This window comes from Myodes glareolus, chromosome 11 (genome assembly GCF_982192425.1).
Source record: "Myodes glareolus chromosome 11, mMyoGla1.1, whole genome shotgun sequence".
In the NCBI taxonomy this organism is placed as follows: domain Eukaryota; kingdom Metazoa; phylum Chordata; class Mammalia; order Rodentia; family Cricetidae; genus Myodes; species Myodes glareolus.
The window spans coordinates 87,188,354-87,208,587 of record NC_142036.1 but is presented as its reverse complement, the minus strand read 5'-3'; the positions used below and the strand labels follow the sequence as shown (position 1 = coordinate 87,208,587).

General features: G+C 42.6%; 1 protein-coding gene across 8 annotated transcripts in view; it reads right to left on the bottom strand.

The window, feature by feature from the left end:
- Nucleotides 1-20,234, bottom strand: part of Hdac9 (histone deacetylase 9) — a 524,755-nt gene that overhangs the window by 26,740 nt on the left and 477,781 nt on the right. For 4 of the 8 annotated variants that reach the window (XM_048415425.3, XM_085697746.2, XM_085697747.2 and 1 more), the window contains exons 8-9: nucleotides 10,403-10,534; nucleotides 5,548-5,663 (exon numbers count right to left, since the gene is read on the bottom strand). In XM_048415425.3, coding sequence (XP_048271382.3) covers nucleotides 5,548-5,663; nucleotides 10,403-10,534 — 248 coding nt within the window. The remainder of the gene's footprint in view (nucleotides 1-5,547; nucleotides 5,664-10,402; nucleotides 10,535-20,234) is intronic. The other 4 variants (XM_048415426.3, XM_085697749.2, XM_048415427.3 and 1 more) reach the window with 1 other exon arrangement.

Genomic DNA, 20,234 nt, shown 5'->3' with positions numbered 1-20,234 from the left:
CAGAAAAATACAGACCTGGAGGAATAAAACAAATGTTTATTGTGAACATTTCACATCTGCGCTCTGCCACGTGTGGGCTGTGGATGCAGCCACCTACCTTACCTAGAAAACAGAGACGCTCTGACTATGTCAGCAGGTAGCACCCGTGCCTATCAGGACGGGCTACAGGAAGACATACTTGTGTCAATTGAGTTTGAATTAAAGTGGTATACTGTTTAAAAACAAGACAGCCACATTTAAAAAAAGTCCTTAATGACTTAATATTTGTCAATGGCTTTAACCGTATTTTTCAAGATTGTATCTCTTTTCTATGCTTTGTTCAGACAAATGATACACAAAGTTCTGCATGGTAAAGAAAGAATTATTTCCAGGAAGTAAAGCTCTTGAAGTTTGAAGTTTTCATTTTACATTGAAGGTCATATTACTATAAAATGTGGGATAAAATTTTGAGGATAATAATAGCAATAATTTTTATTAAAATTTTTCATACACTCCATTCTTCGCCTTCCCCAAGTCCTCCGTGATCGCTCCCATCTCCCTACACACCTAAGGTCATGTTCTCTCTCTCTCTCTTTCTTCTCTCAATAAAGTAACAAAAAGTCAAAGCAAATTAAAATCAAAACAAATAAATCAAGACGAGAGACACCAAAACAAAATCAACAAAGAGCCCACAAAGAAAACATGGAGTCTATGTTGTGTTGGCCAACCATACCTGAGCACGAGGCCTGCCTTGGGATGCAGTTGATATATTCAGGGTCACTCCACTGGAGAAAACTGGAAGTTGGAATTTTAATTTTATTTATGTATGTGTGTGCATATACGCACATATCAGTATGGGTACCCCAGGGGACCAGAAGAAGGTGTCAGATTTCCTGGAGCTGGGTTTACAAGCGGCTGTGTGTCCCCCAACATGGATGCTGGGAGTGGAACTTGGGTCCTCCAGAGAAACAGCAGGAGCTGCCGAACGGCTAAAAGGCCTGGGAGTTTGCTTTCTAACTCTGCATTTCCATTTTTATGAAAGATCTTGCTTTGTAATATTGGCTCATGTGATTATTGTGTCATAACAATTTCTTTTCCAAGTGGGGGCCGAGTTCTAATTGCTGCCATATGAACCGTCGCTCTGAGGTACCCACTTAAGTAAGGCAGCAAACGCCATGACAGCTGTTACAAAACAACAGGCAGATGAATCACGGAGGCTGGAGCGACACAGCATCTCCAGGGATCTTAGAACGTTTAGCCTTAGTATTAGAATTATTTTTTTAAAAAAAATCATTTGCTTTTGCTGGATTTTTTTTTTAAATAAAATAACATCAGACACGGCCACTAATGTCAAACTAGAAATAAGCCAGCAGCTTGGCTACGGCTAAGATAGCTATCAAATAAATCTACGGGATCCAGCGTCATGGTGCTGATACCCATGGAAGCATATTTGAACCCACAGGCCCACAGGATTAGCAATCCAAGCAACGAGATGGCTAGAGACATCTCTGACGGGAGCTGGAAACAGAAACGCTTGAGGTTTTTAGTTCCCAACCAAGTCTGCCGAGGAGTAAAGTGAGTAGCTGCACCAGTCTGCACTCCAGGACGGAGAAAGGAGAGAGAAGGAGCAGCAGCGGTCAGAGCAGACGGAAGATGGAGACGCGCTCTTGGACGAAAGCTACTGGCCTGAAGACACACAGCTGAGTGAGTTTTCCCTATGAGGAGTCCACGCTGATGATAACAAAAGTGAACTTGTTTCAGATTTCCCGAGGTACGGCCTGCCTTGCCAGCAGCTACTCTTTCCCACAAAGGGGCAGGAACCAGCCTTCCACCGTCTCATCCATCGGGAAGCTGAGGGTTAACAGAAGTTTGACAACTTGACCAACAGTTGGTTTTGTAGCAATGCCCAGGCCCAACCTCCAAACAGAATCCATAGACATCACCCATTATATTCAGGTGCATCCTGCGTTGCGATCCCAAGTACATTCTCCCTCAAGTCCTGCCTTTGCCTCATCTCAATCAGGTGGGATTTGCACCTTATATGATAGAAAACAAAACAGGCTCAAGAACTTTGGGGGTCCCTTTTCCAATGTCCTAAGCAGCAGATGCAAATAGAATCCCGTTCATTCATGCGTGGTCTCAAAGAAGTAGGTCCATTATTTTCTCCTTAACAGGCCACGGTACAGAGAGCCATGTACACCCAGGCTGTATTTTTTTTTTTTAACTTGGTGACTGGGGTTTGTCTAGGGCCTTCCGTGTGCCAGGCAAGGACCGCAGCACTAAGAGACACATGCAACTCTGTCTTTTTTCCCTTTTCCCATCCAGACGGGTTTTCACAATGTGACTTTGTACCCCAGGCAGACTGTGAACTTGAAATATTCCTTTTACCCCCCGCCCCCCGTGTTATTCGATCAAAGCAGAATAGTCTATAAATGACGCATTACACAACTGAGGGGCTCGGAATCTCATTGTGGGAGGAATTTTGACCTCAAGCTTCCTGTTGCTATGAAATCACATTCTATTATTAATCTTAGAGGGTAGCTGTGAAAATCACACAGGGAATTCGAAGACACACTTTCCTGTGTCTGGTTTCTCTAGGTGGTAGCAGACCACAGCCAGGATGTTAATTCACTGAGAGACGGCCTAAGTTCTGCTGCCTCCTCACCTACCCAGGATGAATTACACTACAGAACTCCATGAATGTGATGCAGCAGAAAAACACATGTTAGCCATCAGGGTCGCATTTTTGTTTCTGGGCCACAGAAAGGCTGCCCATCAGTGCATGAAGGTCTGCCCACCTGGCCTTTGGGAGCACAGTTCAGACACACAATTAATTCATTATGAGGTAAGTCACTGCTTGCTTTTGAACTAGCCTTGCCAGCACTGGAAGAGAATGTCCTGCCACTGACCTGGAGAAATCTCTCTACCCTTTAAACTCCACTAAATCACATTTCCTTCTGTTTTGTTGTGTTTTTCTTTTTTGGGCTGGTGTGGGTGGGAGGAAAGAGGAAAGATTTGCAGTGGAATACACTCAACAGCTAGCTGAAAAGTTGGGATAGCCAAACGTAGTCCGTGAGAGTAAAAGATTGAAGAATACAAAACGGATTGAAATAAATAAAATGCCTTAATTTATAACCTTCATCCTCTCTGTCTCTGTGCAAACATACAGCTACACACACACATATAGATACAGGGATGAAATTAGGGTTAAGCAATCTAAACAGTTTAGTAGGTCCCAAATAGCTAGAAGAGAAAATCCTTCCATTTTTCCATTTTGCTCCCAGTAACATTTCTTCCTGGTTTTCTTTCCACTTTAACAGAGAAGTGGATGGATGAGTTTCTAATGAAAAGCTAAGAATGTCTTCTCCAGCACTTCTCAAACCACACTTTCTTTGTCCTCCCTCTGAACTTGAATCCCACAGGCTTTTCCTCACGCCTCTGTACCCCTTCACGAAACAGGCTCGGATAGATACTGTAATTATTTCTGCATCTAATAAAATGTGAGCATGCATTCACTGAGGAGCCAAAGCCAGGGCACTGACATCACCACACTGCGCATTACCTGGACGGATGAACGGTGAACCATAGGCTGTCACTTCTCAAGAGTACAGATAGCCCCAGGAGCGATCATAACCTAACCCCGACACGTTTACGTGGTTCCTGAGAACAGCATCGTTCAAATGAAAGTGGAAATAGAACACTTATTTACTTACTATTTGTGAGGAAATTGTTCTGTTCTTGGAAATAATTAAAGGGTCATAGAAAAATCCCTCGTTACGAGGATGCAATCTCAACACTGAGAGTCCTACTTACATGTGGGACCACAAGTAGTCACAGAATATTCTAGCTCACATCATTATTGGAGAGCATAATGCAAGATACGTAGAGAGGAGATGGATGGCGAGAAGCAGGAAGTTGATGGATGGCTTAGAGATCCGCATAAGGGTCTGGGTGGAAGTTGGTCAGCCTTCCAGCAGCCACGGCTCACCAGGGGGGCCTCTATCTTTTCTGCTCATGCTCTCGGGCATGAGTAGAGTTTTAGGAGAAGCTGTGCTAATGTGAGAAGGAGTCACATCTGCTCTGTCAGGCACCTGGAGGCTGCACATACGCGGATGCAGGGCCAGGCTGTGACTTCTTCAGGGACACCACACAGACTCACTCACGGCTAAACTCCTCAGGCAGGGAATCTGCCACTGTTGGGGTGAGGGGAGCTTAGACAGTTGGGATCCCAGCACGATGCTGTGAACGTCTGTACTTAGCGTGTTCTTCTCGCCCAGAACTCGGCCTGCTCTTCCCTCCTGAACGTTTTGAGTTTATGAGAACCCAAAGGTCAATGTGAAGACCTTGAATCTTTTAAAGCAAAAGTGACTCCCAGGCTTTTCAGAGACAACCTCCATTTCCACCTAATGATTTCATAAGGACTAGTAGTCTACGTGTGTGCCAATGCATTTGTGTGTGCATGTGACATGTATGGAACTCCTGACTGGAGGACATTTCTGTCAGCGACGATGGTTGTTTAAAATCATTGGGTTCTGTCAGGAGACAGTACTGTGATTCCTCTGCAGGCAGAGGTGTTTTGGTACAGTGTGGATAACTCAATGGCATCAACACTACAGATACAACCCAAGGAATGACAGATTTGACAGTGTCTCTTAGTCTCAAAGTACCAAGACTATAAACTGTAAGAGGAGAGGCAAGTAACAGTTACACACTAGAGCAAATCACAGCAACTTCTTCTGACAGAGGAAGAATAGGAGGAAGGCAGTATGACACAGAAGAAAAAAAATTAGGGCTTCAGTCTCCGACCAGTCTGTTCAAAGTAGTTCCATTAACATGACTATGCAGACTGCTACCTCAGCACCATCTAATAAAGCAAGCACAGTAACTCTTCCTGACAGCCACTTTCTTCTTAGTGTCGTGCGTCACTGACTATAACAAATGACAATATTTTAAAACAATCTTCTATACTAAGTCACTTTAAGTAATGGAGTTCCCATTTTTATTCATGAATAAAGTGGTATATACATACCACTAGGCAAAATACAATCATGTAGGAAATACTAAACAGTGCTTGCTCTGGGAGCTCTAGCTCCCTCAGTCAAAATACAGACATCACTTGTTTTCTATTATACTCCAGGTGAAATGAATGAAACCTATCCTGTTAGCAGTTAGTGTGAGAGGCCTACATGGACTTTGCTGGATTTTTATGGGTGTAGTCCTACTAGAAAAACAAACACCCAGGCAGGATGACAAATCCAGGCATCATTGGGCAATACAGACGCAGCACAGCTGAGAAAGTAGGAATGCTGGCTTGCATGGAGGTGTTTCTCCAACATGGGTGTCAGCAAAACATCTCTAAATATAATCAGGTTTACTCAAATCCACATATAAAAAGCATCATCAATATGATGCCTAGTAAAAAAGACAGCTAAACGTTCTTCATAGCGGGGAATACTTGGGCTCTGTGTATAAACCTGTAATGTTTGAACGTGAGGAGGCCTGGACTCAGGGAACTAACACTCTGTATCATAGAAACAGTTTCCAGAAGTAGAAGGAGAGGGGCCTTACCTCAGGGAGAGGCGTGGGAGGCATGACTGAAGCCTCATTTTCGGGGACATTTCCGGTGGGCCCATTGTTAGGTGAACTGGGACCAGACCCTGGGGAGCTGCTACTGACCGAAGACTCTGAAAAACATGGGGAAGCACACATACATTTGTGAACAATACACAGAGATCAGCTCCGCTGGCTATAATATGTAGTGCCAGTCAAGGTGTGTGAATGGCAGGCGTTACACAAAAAGAAGCAAGGACATGTTTGGACTGTTTCTAAAGTCTTCTGTCTCCCCACTCTGTTTCGAGCTGTCAGAAGTGCTATACAGTATTGACAGTTCTATCAAAGGTACGAGCAATTAAAGGTCACAGAAGCCATTGCTGAAAAGGCAAACAAGAAAGGCACAGTCTTTTCCTTACTCTCATGCTATCATAACAGCATACAGAGATAGAGATGATACATCTGCTCATGGGGTAAAGGAAGCTGTCAGCACATCGGAGAAGTCCAGGGCAAGTGACCCTGATGCTAACTGTATATTGATCTTTATTTGATACACTAAGAGTAAACCTTATTATAGTGCATGCCAGTCAAATTGTTTGAGGAAAAAATAAATAGAAACTAAAAGTTTGTGCATTTCATTGATGATCTTATAAAATGTCAGGTGACTTTAATTTTACCCCCATTGAATTTCTGGAAGATGAAATGTTGCCAATTTAGTAGTGTACATATTTAACTACCAATGAATAAGAAATTCCTTGTGGCAAAAATTTGAAAACAGTATAGACTACTTGATAATCTTCAGATAAAAAATTCATATGGACCCCAACATGTAAAGAAACTAATGTGTTTTAAAAACATCAAATTAAAAACCGAAAATTCCAATTCCTAAAAACAGAGCAGCCCAAATCATTGTATTGAACATTGGGAAATTATCCAATTATGCCCCCCATGCCCCCCTCTGCAGTCACTTCTGGAGTTGTCTAAGCGCCTCATCCACACTGTGCTAACCCCGCTCTGCTCAATGGCATGGTCTCTCACTCTTCAGGGACTGAGAGATGGGACATCATTCCCACCCGCACATTTTCCTTCCTGCCGTGACTGCACTCAGCTGCTGGAACTCTTCCTAAGCTTTACAAAGCTATGGCTCTCATTCCTCTCCCTCTCCCAGTGACTGCACATATAAATCTTACCCTACCCTTTTACTGCTTCCATACATGGTTCCCTCGGTTCCTCACAATCCCCATTCCCTTCTAGACTGAGATGGGCCTACTCTTGGGACTGGCCCCTCATCTGACAGAAGGCAGTCCTTGAGTAGAACGGTTCCCTCAAGGCTGGCTCATTCTCTGCCGCCATGGTTTACTCTGACAACTGCACCCTTTCTTCCAAACACCACCAAAGTCGACTGCTTTAACAAAGCAGTCCCATTCGCCCACGCCTTCCTCTGTGCTCAGGATTCCTTTTCCTCCCATCAGTCTCTGCACACGGACGTGCACTGAGTTGGCAACTGTACTGTCTCTGTGTCTGCGTTGACGCTGAATCCTATCTTTGGGCACACTACTTTCACGGATGTTGTATTTCTTGTGTAACGCTCAAAAATTCTAGTCTGACTTCCTTTGGAATGTTGGATTTTTCAACAATGTATTTTATTTGTACTTTGTGTGTGTGTGTGTGTGTGTGTGTGTGTGTGTGTGTGTGTGTAAATCCCTAGAGAGGCCAGAAGGAGTCAGCACCCCCCCCCAAGCTGGAATTATAGTCAGTTGTAAGCTGCACCAAATGGTGAGAAAAATCAGGAGTCCTCTAGAAGAGCAGCAAAGTCCTCTTATAACCACTGAGCCATCTCTCCAGGCCAGAATTTTGGGTATGTTTAATCCTGAAATACATGTGTGGAGATCACATCGTATTTTAATATGTAGTGTTTCCTGCTGTGCTTGCATTTTACCCCCCATGCTCAGAGTCATCCCTGTTCTTTCACCGGAGCCACCCGCCTTCCATCTCCCTCTTCATCGAATCTTATGCATGTCTGACGACTGCCATTCCAGTCTAATTGTTGATTACCGTCTCTTACGCTGTGGCATAAGCTCTGACTGTTCAGAGTCACCAGAGTAATCTCTAAAGATTCTCTTTAAAATTCTTCCCAGAAGAATCCGACAGAACGTTTTCACCATCTATTCCTACGCTTGCCCTTCCTGCTCTCGGCTCCGCACAAACACGCACTTTCCCACATCAAGATTTGCACACTCCATGTCTACTGCCGACCTCACTCATTGGCTTCACTAATCCTCCGGGAAATTTAGATATATGTGCCGTCTGCCCCCATTGATCAGGGGCCCACAAGTTCTAAACAGTATTTTCTTGACCTCCATCAAAATATCTTTCAGCTCTCAACTCTCGGCCCTAAATGTTGCTTCTTTACAGCATGGTGTAATTAGAAGGATGGGGAATTGGTCAATGAATTCTGGTCCCGACACTGGTTTATTATGGCATTTGAGCAAATTACTGGTACCACAAAAAGCTCCGTCCCATATGCTCAATGCCTTTCTGTTAATATATTTTGATAACACTGAGATCAATCTCGTTGTTCCCAACACTGCCTTGTATAATTATCTTCTTTCTCTCTTTGTGCATATTTCTTTCTTTGAAACACAGTCACACCATCCAATCTGGAGAGCTCAAACTCGTGACCTCTCTCTGTCACCCTAGTGCTTGCATTATTAACAGACATGCATTACTACATGTAACGTAGTAATACAACAGACATGCATTACTACAGGCACGTAGCTTTTTTTGATTTTATTTTTTTTTTAATGCACTTAAAAATTCCTGCAGACACTTCTTCTCCTGACTGACATCACCAGGGTGGCTGTGCCTTCTCACCACTATTCCATTCCCACATCTTTAAAAACACAACATTCTTAAACATTCTTCTGTCTTTACCACCTTAAATGATCTGCCTTAGTGTGCTATCAGAACAAAAGTGTTTTGTTGTCTAGAGACCCCTGTGTTTACAGCGTATCAACCTCAGTAACAGGACGCTACCCCACACCCTGGTGAGGAACTGAGAACCAGTAGTGAGTGCGTTTGTGGACGAACTGGGGGAACCTAGGAGAAGGGATGACTTTGGACCTGTACTTGGAGAAGAAGAAATATTTGGTGAACATGGAGCACCGGAGGAGAGGAAAGACCACAGCAGGCACCGGGCTCAGCCAGGGCACAGAGTTTTCAAGGACAACGTCCTGGAGGAAGAGCGGCAGAAAAAACCTGAACTTGAAAATGTGTGAAGTGGCAATTTGCTCTTACGTATTATTATGAAGAGGGGAAAGAGAAAAAGGGAGCAGACGCTTCAAAGAAAAAAGGTAGAGAAGAGAGTAGCAGAAGTGCCGGTGTGACAGGTGTGACAGCTACGGCATGTGGCAGCCTCCAGCCGGGCACCAAAACATTTACTAGCTTCCAAATTAGGTGGAAGTCCGCTGAGAACTGGGAAGGGCACCAGGGCAGACACCCTGTGCTGAAGTTCAGGTCCTCCAAATACACTTTGATTCCGTGGAAAATACTCATTTAAAATAAGAAGTAGTAAATATAAAGTTCATCAGAGGATCTGCCGGGACCAGCTCACAGGCTGGAAGTGTATGAAAGCAGCAACCACACAAGGCAGGCACATTTCCCCTGTTTCATGGGATGAAAAGGAATGCTTCCTAATTTTTATCCCATAAAATTGAGGGGAAAAAGAATCTATAGTTTAAAACTTAGAATTTAATTACTATAAATTTGTGATTATATAGATATTAAAAATAAGTTACTGTTCATTTCTTCCAAATTTCTCATCTCCCCCATGGACAAAGTTTTTAAAATATAACCACTAATACTGTTTTTACATAACAATATCAATCTACTGTTAATAGAGAGAAGACCGAGGTGTGTTTTACAAGCTGAAATAAAATATGTCAAAGTTTTTAAAAACACATGAAGGGTGAGGTCTGATCTGGGAGCGCCAACACCATCTACCTACACTGCAGTGGTCACAAGGCTCCTCAGGACAGAGGACAAAGCTCCACCCAGACCTCTTTCCCTGCACTCCGCCCAGGCACAAGGCACTGCTCCGAGCCCCCAGGAAACCCTTCAGGATCTCGCATGCTCGGAAGCAGCAGCCAGCATCATGGCGGTTGGTCTTTTGGGTTCTGATAGTCTTAGGGACTTCTCTAATTTCAAAACAGGTACCATGGGGCGAGGGGTTTTGTAAGATATCAGGCTGAATTTCCTAACCTGTTCACCCCACTTCTAACCAGGCAATTAAAAAAATATGAACTCTTGCATTTGAGACTAGTGAAAATGACAGTCTTTTCCCCTCCATAAAGGGCAGCATTTCCCCCTCCTGCCATGAGTCCCAGGTCACCAGTAAACACATAAAGTCATTTATGAGTTCTGTAAATTTGTTGAAAAGTCAAGGTTTTGGTGTTCCACATAGTTTAATTTTCCCAGATGTATTTCCTACCTTCATGTCTGAGTAGGGGAGGGACATGCTCCTCCTGAACCTCCCTCTGCACATTTCTGATCGGATTTCATTAAAAGCTACAGTCTACTGGTAGGCGCTTCCCCAGTGGATTTCCCCTTTCTAAAAAGAACAGGGCAAGGGCTAGTGTTGCTTAGCTGTGCTTTGATTGACACAGACATGGTCTCCCCCTTTAATTTTCTGCATTGTGCAGCTGGTGAATGCATAGCAAGGTAGACTTAACTGCTGGTGAGCTTTCAAAGAAATTGCCTTTCGAGAAATAGTTGTCACAATAAGTTTTATTAATGAACAGGCATATTTATTCTAAACTTTAAAAATTCCTATGCCCCGCAAGTGTTAGTGTGTGACTACCCGGCCCTCAATTACCTGTCACCTCAAACACTCTCTTCTTGAATGAAGTGACAGCGTTCCCGTCCTTCCGCCTGAGTAAGGGGCTGCTTCTCCTCTCTGCCACTTTCTGTTTTAACCTGGACCGCACCTTCAAGTTGGGCTCTGAGGCTGGGAATTGAGACAAAGAAAATAGATAAAAATTAAAAAATAAAGAGCCAATTGCTCCTGTGTCTAAACTTAAAAAAAAAGAAATACTATCTTCTCCTGGTCCATTCTTCTCAAATTAAAAAACCCAACCACGTATATAAGGTGTTGACTCTGAATTCATCAAACAGGCAAATATAGTAATCATTTTATAAAGTAAGTTTCACACTTCTCAACATGAATGTGAAATGGAAGCAAAAATCACTCTTCTACTCAACTTTTATCTAGCACAACCATAATTGTTAATGGGAGGTTTAATCACTAACTATAGGTAGGTCTGAATAAGATTTATTAGACGTCACTGGCTGGCCTCCTCATTCTCTCAAGCCTGAAATTCAATAACCACTAAAACAGTAACTTAATGTGAGGTTGGAGACTCTGACCTGACCCTGGCAATAAGAAGACACCTCCGCAGAGCGTAATTTATGCCTGATTCTGACTCCTGAGATATTTCTTTGTCAGTAGCTTCTAACCTAAAACTCTGTGAAAACATCCTCGACACAATGACACAACAGGAATTAGTGAGCTAGAATCCTGCAAGTAACCCTTCCCTGCCCCCAGTACCCAGGCAGGAGAAAGGAAGCTGACCAAGGTGGAATTCAAAGTCTGGAGTTAGGGTATATGTTCGAACACAAACTCACATTACCCATATGCATATGACTATGTCTTTGGCTACATTATTCCAAGTAACAAATCTAAATTGTTATCATTTATTATGATTTTAAATAATTATGTTAGAAGAATGAAAGCATTGGGCCCATCTTCGTGTAGTTGAAGTCCATTATCTGTGATGATGGAGGTGGTGATATGATCACAAGGCTGTTTCTGATAATAACTAACATCAATTTCTATATTGCAATACGACCCTAAGTGCTTTATCAGTACTAACTTACTTATGCTTAAAACATGCATATGGGATATACTATATCTATAATGTTGTAGTGCTGATGAGGAAGTTAAACTCCAGAGGGCAGGTAACTTGCACAGCATTACAGGGGTGATGGGATGAAGCCAGGCCTGTGCCCAAGCACCCTGCCCTATCCTAACCTTGCTAGGCACTTCTCTTCTACTTACACTGGAACATCATAAAACTTAGAAGATGATAGTCTCCGTAAAGTGCTGCTGATTGCCCACAGGAGACACCATGTTCCTGAACTTTCTGATCAAATGAATAGCAGCAGTAGAATTCAGAGGACCCCACACCCCTGTGAGACACCAGTGTCCATACTTCTCTGTTCTCTTGTTCTCTTTCCTGTCCCCCCTACCGTGCTGTGGCTTTGGATCTGTTACCTCCATCCTCCTGACCCTCTGGTTTCAGGATTTCACTGTCTGTTCTGCTAGGTCAGATACCTCAGATTTCACACAAGGCTAATTGTATAAATACCACTGATATTTATAAAGAAAGCAAGGCTGGCCAACTTCTTCTTTTGGTTGGAGAAGATGTATAGAGGGACACAATTATCAAGCTTCAAAAGAAGATTTGACACCATATATATATATATATATATATATATATATATATATATATATATATATATACTTTTGTAAATCTAGAAAATACCTGTTTCCAAAAACTAGAAATCATGGATACACTAGAAACTGCAACATAAACTTATTTTTGAAAAAACCTGTAACACAATCTTCACGAGGAAAGGTCTACTCTATGGTCCTAGTGAAAGCTTCTGTCTGGCTCTCAGTACTTTAAGTCACCAGGGAGAGTATCTCAGGGGTGAGCATGAGAATGTAGTGGCAGGCAGGTCTCAGGCAAGTCTCCGCAGAAGTCTACACAACTCTGTCCAAAACCGGTACAAACAGGTAGCCGGGAGGATTGATGACCTGCTACGTTCCCCTTAGAGGTACTTTCACTTTCAACGCTCTGAGCTCCCTGAAGGCTGAGGATTTCCACGCTACTCACTTGCTAATCCTCCAAGGTCAGAGGAGATGACTAATTTTGGAGATCTACTTCCCTGTGGACGTGGCTGATGGCTACGCAGCGTGGCTAGCTGCGCTAATCACCTTTCATCTCTACTCCACGTCCATCCCCTACACCTCAGTGAACAAACTGAAGACGTTAGCGTGAATGCTGGCTAAGAGGAACTTTGTACCACAGTAATGTTCAAGGTCCTGGACTGGACACGAAAGGAGCTACGCAGAAGACACCCTACAGTTTTTTTCTTATCTCCTTTCAGAGTGAGGAGAGGAGTCAGCACACACATCTCAACCGTGTTTCATGACTGAGAGGCGTTTTAAGTCCTCGTTCTCCTACTCATCTCAGTGGTGCAGAATATACTCAGGGAGGCTGCGTACAAGAATCGAAATCAGGAAATTAGTAGTAAAGTTCAGTCCTAGAAGCCATAGGTTAACAGCTAGGAATCCCGACACAGCCGCCAGGCTGAGGCTTGGCAACACTAGGAAACCGGTGTCTATGACAGGGTGTTTAAGGATGAGTCAGGGAAAACCATGATTTTCAAGAGTACATGGGCACACAAACCCCCAGGATAATCTGTGGACATGTGCAAGCTTTTGACACATGGAGACCAGACTCCAACTCCGGTCCTAACTTTCATGTGCTAACCGTAATCACGGGAGAGTAGATGAACTCAGCCAATGTGATCACCTATGAAAACACAGTACAGTAACAACACTGTTCATCACAGTGGGTCTGTCTGAGTGTCTCGTGTGGCCCCTATAAGAGTAAGGAAACTATCCTGAAATAAAATACAACCAATAAGATAAAAATACAGAAAGAGTGATACATGCCTACAACCAGTTGACTCTGGAGCTTAACGCAACACTATCTACTAAAATGCGGTCAGGATGTAAAATAAATAAATAAGTTAAATAAAAAACAATAAAAGCAACAATCAAATTCTTAACTTCCACTATTATTCAAAGTAAATTTATTAGTAACTGACCACATATTTCCTCTGCCTGCTTTGTAAAATATAAATTCTACTGAAATATATCACTACCCATTGAGAATTATTACCTACTATGTGCATTTTATCTTAGTTGAACTTTTAGAAACTAAAATACTATTTTATTTTACATGTATAGCTGTTTTCCCTGCATGTTTATCTGTGCACCACCATGAATGAGTGGCCCATAGAGGCCAGAAGAAGGAACTGGAGTTTCAGATGATGTTTACCACCATGCGGATGCTGGGACTTGTGTCTAAGTTTTCTGGAAGAACAGACAGCATTCTTTTCTGCTGCGCCATCTCTCCAGTCCTCAGTTAACGTTTAGTCCTAGCTTATGAATGCTCTTTACACTAATGATTTTGACATAAATATTTAATATCACACGCATCATAGGATGCAGAATATCTCCACTAGGAATGATAATAAGAAAAAAAGGTGTGATTGAGTTAAAAAAAAACATTACTTTTGTGAATATCTTAAATAAACACATCAGAATGTTAATTAGGATGCTTATTAACCAAGAATAAGCACTAAATTATTACATATCTCTCATGACAATGATTCTTTGTTTGGGAAATTCAAGGAGTTAGTGCACCTGCCACGAATGTCAGTTTTCTGATCACAGGCAAAAGTCAAGCGTCCAGCGCCAACTTTAGATCCTTTCTTTGACATGATGCATTCTTCCAGATACGCTGGGCATCTACCAGCTTAGGGGCATTACTTCTCCCGCTTCTGGACTTTTCTTGATGGTCCCTACTTATAGACCGTCATAGGAACTTATGCTTCCAGCCCTCTGTCACTGATAGGGGATAATCGATCACACACTCCATGTGTGTCCTGTGTGGAGATCATGTTTCCAGGGGTAGTTTCTGCCCAGGTCATTCTTCTCACCTACGCTCATGTGTGTTATGCATGTCTCATCAGTATACACCACCATTATGAAAGACACTGGAGAGGCCCAGCATGTTCTCTAACCTAATGAATCAGGAGACATTTCATCAGCAGGCGTGGGATACGTTCCTGTAATCCCACTGCTTGGGAGACACAGGAAGGAGGACAAAGAGCCTGAGAGCCGCTCACGGCTACATAGAAAGACCTGACTGGGAAAATTATGCAAGTTAACCTAGTTAAAAGTACTGCCAGGTGGTGGTAGTGCATACCTTTAATCCCAACACTCAGGAGGCAGAGGCAGGTGGAGCTCTATGAGTTTAAGGCTGGCCTGCTCTACAGAGTGAGTGCAAGGAGAGCCAAGGCTACACAGAGAAACCCTGCCTTGAAACCCTCCCCCAAAACAGAGTTCCATGATTAGATAACCATTACAGATCTTTGAAAATGGTATTCAGGGTTACGCAGTAAGAGCCAACATTTGTAACTCTCTGGCCTGGATAACATAAATTTTTAATATTATGAGTCAGAGTTTATTTCCAATGATAACCATTTAAAATATGAAATTCATATGAAAATTTCTTTAAAAATCATTCGGGGGAAGTTATCTGACTTCTGATAACCAGCCATGCTTGTGGTCATAGGGCAGTGCAGTTTCCTACAGAATTTCTCTCTGAGAAAGTCCGTAGCACGTCTTTCTGCCCTCTTACTGCAAGTATACTAACATGTCTGCTTTGCAACAGAGAATTATTCTGTTTCAAAATCTATTGGTAAACCCTACTCACTAACACAACTCATGGTGAACCTTCTGAAGTGTTTGTTTCATAATATTTATTACTTTATTCTGGTTATACAAATCATATGTGTTTTGGATGTTTAAAAAGGACCAATTAACACTGTCTGATAACATGACTTTTGTGTCTGGATGTAAAAAGTTAAGAAAATGAGAATCAAATTATGTCAGTGATTCTGTTCATACAATAATATATTGTGTGTCCTGTCTCAAGAACTTACATATTCTTGAATACCTTCCCATTTACTTTGCTTTTCACTTAAAAATCTGACATAGGTGGATGTTTATTATTTGTCTACAACTCAAATTACTCCTAGCGACCGGCAAGATGTAAATGGTGCAATGATATTTGTTATAGTGTATTAATTATGGGATAAAAATAAGGAGGATTACAATTCAGTAGGGAGGCAGATGGAGGAATCTGAGGAAACAACAGTTCAGAGAGTTGCCCGGATGCTGTACTACACAGTAAAGGGTGAATTAAAGGGAAAGATGAATTTAAGTTTGCTATAAGATTCTCTGGCTCAAAGTGAACCTGGCACTGCCGTTCAGTTTCCCTCTCCAACTATGAAAGGAAGCCAGTGCCTGTCAGACGATACAGCTTGAGGGACAGTCAGACTGGTCACGGCCGTCTTTGAGGGTGGGGTCTACGTCAGAAGCTGCAGGCAGCCTTCAGAAGCTGGAAATTCAGGCAAAGGTGGCCACTGGAGCCTCCACGCGGGTGCGCAGTTCTGTTATCGTGATGTTAGCCCAGGGAGACCCCTTCCAGACTCTGACATCTACAACTGGTAGATAATAAATATGTTGTTCTCTTACCACACAGGTTTGTGGTAATCTGGCACAGAAGCCATTAGGAACCAGTCATGCTGAGTGGAGCATTCCAGGGCAGGCTCTGTTTTAGGAGTCTGGTGACGGTAGAATATGGTTCTGGGTGGGTCTGGGTCTACTCTGCTGCGCACTTACTGTCTTATTTTTACATAACAAACCAGGATAGTAAGAGAATAATTAATGGCATACCCAACGCTTAGCAAAAGGGTAACAATTTACTTAAAATTACTACTTATCATTTTATAATATTTAATTTTCTACAAAGAGCAACTGTTTTATTAGTATGTTTCCTTATCCACAAAATAATACAAAAAGGAAAAAAGTGTATTTTTTCTTTTGAATCATCCTGTGAATTATTCTTAATTTATATAGTATAAATTAAGAATAATTTAACTTTAAAATACTAATAATACCATTTAAATAATTAAATAAGCATGGCAAGCAATTTCCAAAACTTGAGTGCAAATTTTTATGTTTCCCTCTTAGAGATTCCATCTGAAATGTTAAGTTACTAAGCCGCATACTCTTATCATTATTTCTATTTTTTTCTTCTTCAGTTTTTCGGGACAGGGATTCTCTGTGCAACAGTCCTGGCTGTCCTGAAACTAGCTCTGTAGACCTTGCTGGCCTCCAAATCACCGAGATCCACCTGCCTCTGCCTCCAAGTGCTGGTATCAAAGGCGTGAGACACCACCACCTGGCATTTTATAAAAATAATTTGCTCTCTTTTGCTTGGAGACAGGTTGTCTACATAGCCCTGGTTGTCCTGGAACTCACTGTGTAGACCAGGCTGGTCTTGATCCCACAGAGACCTGGCTCCCTCTGCCCTCGGATTGTTGGGACTAACAATATGCACCCCACACCCAGCTTTCAAGATGCCTATTTTTAATCTCCCTTTCTGTTTCAATGTAAATAAAAAAAGAGGGAGAGTCGGCTGAAATCTCTAATTAGTCTTAAAATATAGTTAATTAAAATTGTTTTTCTCTTATATAAGATCTTTATGGTATATGACATAATTCCAGTCTCTTACAATTTAATCAGCTAAATATAAAATACAACATTCCATCTGGTAAATCAATTTGACAGGTATAACTGTGCCCCCATATAACTCAATAAGACACCTAGGAAAAACACTGAACTGATATCTCTTGTTTAAGAATCATTCAGAATCTCTGACACTTTGCCTTTCTAAGGTAAAAGCCAACAACATGCAGGCAGTAGGCTTCTCCACAGGATTTCCCATGAGAAACTTAGCAGCAAAGTGGAAGTCTGTGCTATCACACGCCAAGCACCCCATAATACTAATGTGGCTTTAACCGGAACACATTACTTGGCAGCTAAACGTTTTAATTAGAGATGTGGTTTGAACAGATTTTTGCCAAGTTTATATACTGCAGGGGCTCAAAGAACGACATTGTTTTTCTAACGGTTCTTCTATTTCAGGTGGTTTAAATGCTGTGCTTTTCTTAGGGGTAGAAAAAACCTGAATGCCACTGAGATTTCTATTTTACTGGCTTTAATTAGTTTCACCGTTTTTTCAGGAGTAGTTAATATCAGACAACAAGAGTGATGTACCCCTCTCATCAAATGTTTATTGAGCATTTATTCTGTGCAGAGTTTATCCTGGGATTATAGAAGGAAAAAATGAAGGCCAAGGAGGGTGATCAATTCTTAATGGAAAACAATGAGGTGGGAGGAAAACTATCACCTGGACAAGAGGAGCACGAGGAGGTGGGGCCGGCGCAAGGGCAATGATCAAGCTTGTGTGGCATTGGGAGACGCAGTGAAGGAATAAAATCAAGAGGAAGAAGTGTCGGGGGCTGACAATTTTAATGCCAAATGTCTGCAGAGCACCTCAGAAGGATCAGCCCAGGTCCACAACGGGCATGCGGTTTAAAAATGTCACAATAGCTAAGTAACAAACACTGGCTAAGAAGCATGAGACCCTGAGTTCAACCGCAACACAGAAAATAATTGGAAAAAAAAACTCAGTGGTATCTAAAGTAGTGCATACAGGTGTCAGATTATGATCGGAAGGGAAAGAAGTTGAGAGCATCTTGATCAGTCTTCAGTTTTGGTATAAACTCTAGGCTAACCACCATCAGAAGCACAATTCGTAGGAAAAGGACAGAACGAAAAACACATGCTGAGTAAGGCTCCGGGAACACCCCCAGAACACATGGAAGTAGAGGCTTTGTAAGAACCAGAGATTGGGGCCCACTGCTGTCAATCAGTGTCTGATGGATAGAATGAATAAGGGAGGGACAGATGAGGCCCCACTGCAGCCACAGAGAGACTGGCAGTGATGCTCTGAGAGGAGAGTGAGTGATTTGGCTCCTGTTGTTGCTGTTATTGGTTAGTGTGGCTTCTGGTAAGTTGTCCACACTGCAGGGGATGGTCCTACATTTGTGAGCATGAGGAGCACTAACTGAACTCGATTGGTGTAAGGAGTGAAAAGTGACATGAAGTTAGGAGGAGATATGTTGGGGGCCGGGAAGAGTTGCAGGAGGGACAATGGTGTGGATATAGTCAAAATACACTGTCTACATTGTGAAATAAAGACTATCAGAAAAATTAAAGAACTGGGAAAGCGAGGCTGGATTGTAGGCAGCTCGTGTTTCAGGGCTTCCATTATGAGAACAGAGAGGGCAGGTTAGAAGTTTAGCCTGTAAGCCAGACAGAGACGGCCGGTGAAGTCACAGCCTAAGAGAGAAAGAAAGAAGCCTGTGCATGCTGGAGGCAAAACCAAAACCTAATGATTTCGAGATGCTGGAAGCGCTGGGAGTCCTTTCAGACTACTGAGCTGGGAATACATTTGATAATATTGTCAACTAGCAAAGGAATTTCTTGGAACTACACTGAATAAAACATCACTCTGAATGTACTCATGCAGGCAATGGAACAACAGTGACTGAGATTGATACCAAAAGCAAGAAGACAAAAGTTCCAGCCTTTATGAGAGGGTTTGGAAGTATTACTAAAGGAGAATGTCAACCAGATGGTCACTAAGATGCTCATAGAGATTAGGGGAACTGTCAGGAAGTATTATTTTCAGGTGCGTGACTTTTGTTTATGACGCATTTGTTTAACTTTGTGAAGCAGTGATTCTTTGCCTGTCTAAAACACCTGATGGCCTATTAAAGCGCTGAATGGCCAACAGCGAGGAGAAGCAAGGATAGGTAGGGATGGCAGGCAGAGAGGATAAACAGAAGGAGAAATCTGGTGAAGAAGAAAGAGAGAACAAGGGGAGGACAACAGGGGGCAACCACCCAGCTACACAGCCAGCCATGGAGTTAGAAGGAAAGCAAGGCACACGGAAGTAAAGGAAGATAAAAGCTCAGAGGCAAAAGGTAGTTGGGATAATTTTAAATTAAGAAAAGCTGGCAAGAAACAAGCCAAGCTAAGGCTGGGCATTCCTAAGTTATAAGTCTCCATGTGTGTGTGATTTATTTAGGAGCTGGGTGGCAGGTCCCCCTCAAAAAGCCAAAAGAGTAAAACATCACACAACAGGGAATGGTTAAGTAAAGTATCTTGGGATCAGATTCTGAGCAACTGAGAACCAGAAACTCTCTCTTAATCCACCCTATGTTCTTAGCACAGGTTTTGGTGGAGCCCAGGTGCCGAACAAAAGTTCACTTTTGTTTCGTATCCTCTGTGACTCAGAAAATATCAGAATAGGCCAGCTGCTTGATCAAGAAGATGGATCAGTAATGAAACTGCATGAATAACAAGGCTGAAGGACAGATCAGATGGTACTTTCAGTCTCCGCCAATCTCCACGGTGTGAGGAAGTAGAAACTAACTTGGGGTCACTAGGAAGATGGTTAGCCCCTGAGCCTCTCTGCTAGTTTGAATGTATTTGACGCCCATAAGCTCAGAGAGAGGGCACTATCAGGAAATGTGGTCTTGTTGGAAGAAGCTGGGTGACAAATGCCTTTAATCTAGACCTTGAGGCTGAAGGGCAAACCTTCAATCTGGGCCACACCTTCTACTGGACGTGTGTCACTGTGAGGGCAGGCTTTGAGGTCTTTTTATTTTCTCAAGCTTCAGTCTGTGACAGCCAACTTCCTGTTGCTGCTGAGTCAAAATGTAGGATTCTCATTTCTAGCACCACAGTTGCCTGGACACCGTGATGCTCCCTGCTGTGAGGAACTGAATCTCTGAACTGTAAACAAGTCCCCTCAATTCAATGTTTTCTTTACAGAGTTGCTGTGGTCGTGGTGTCTCTTCACAGCAGT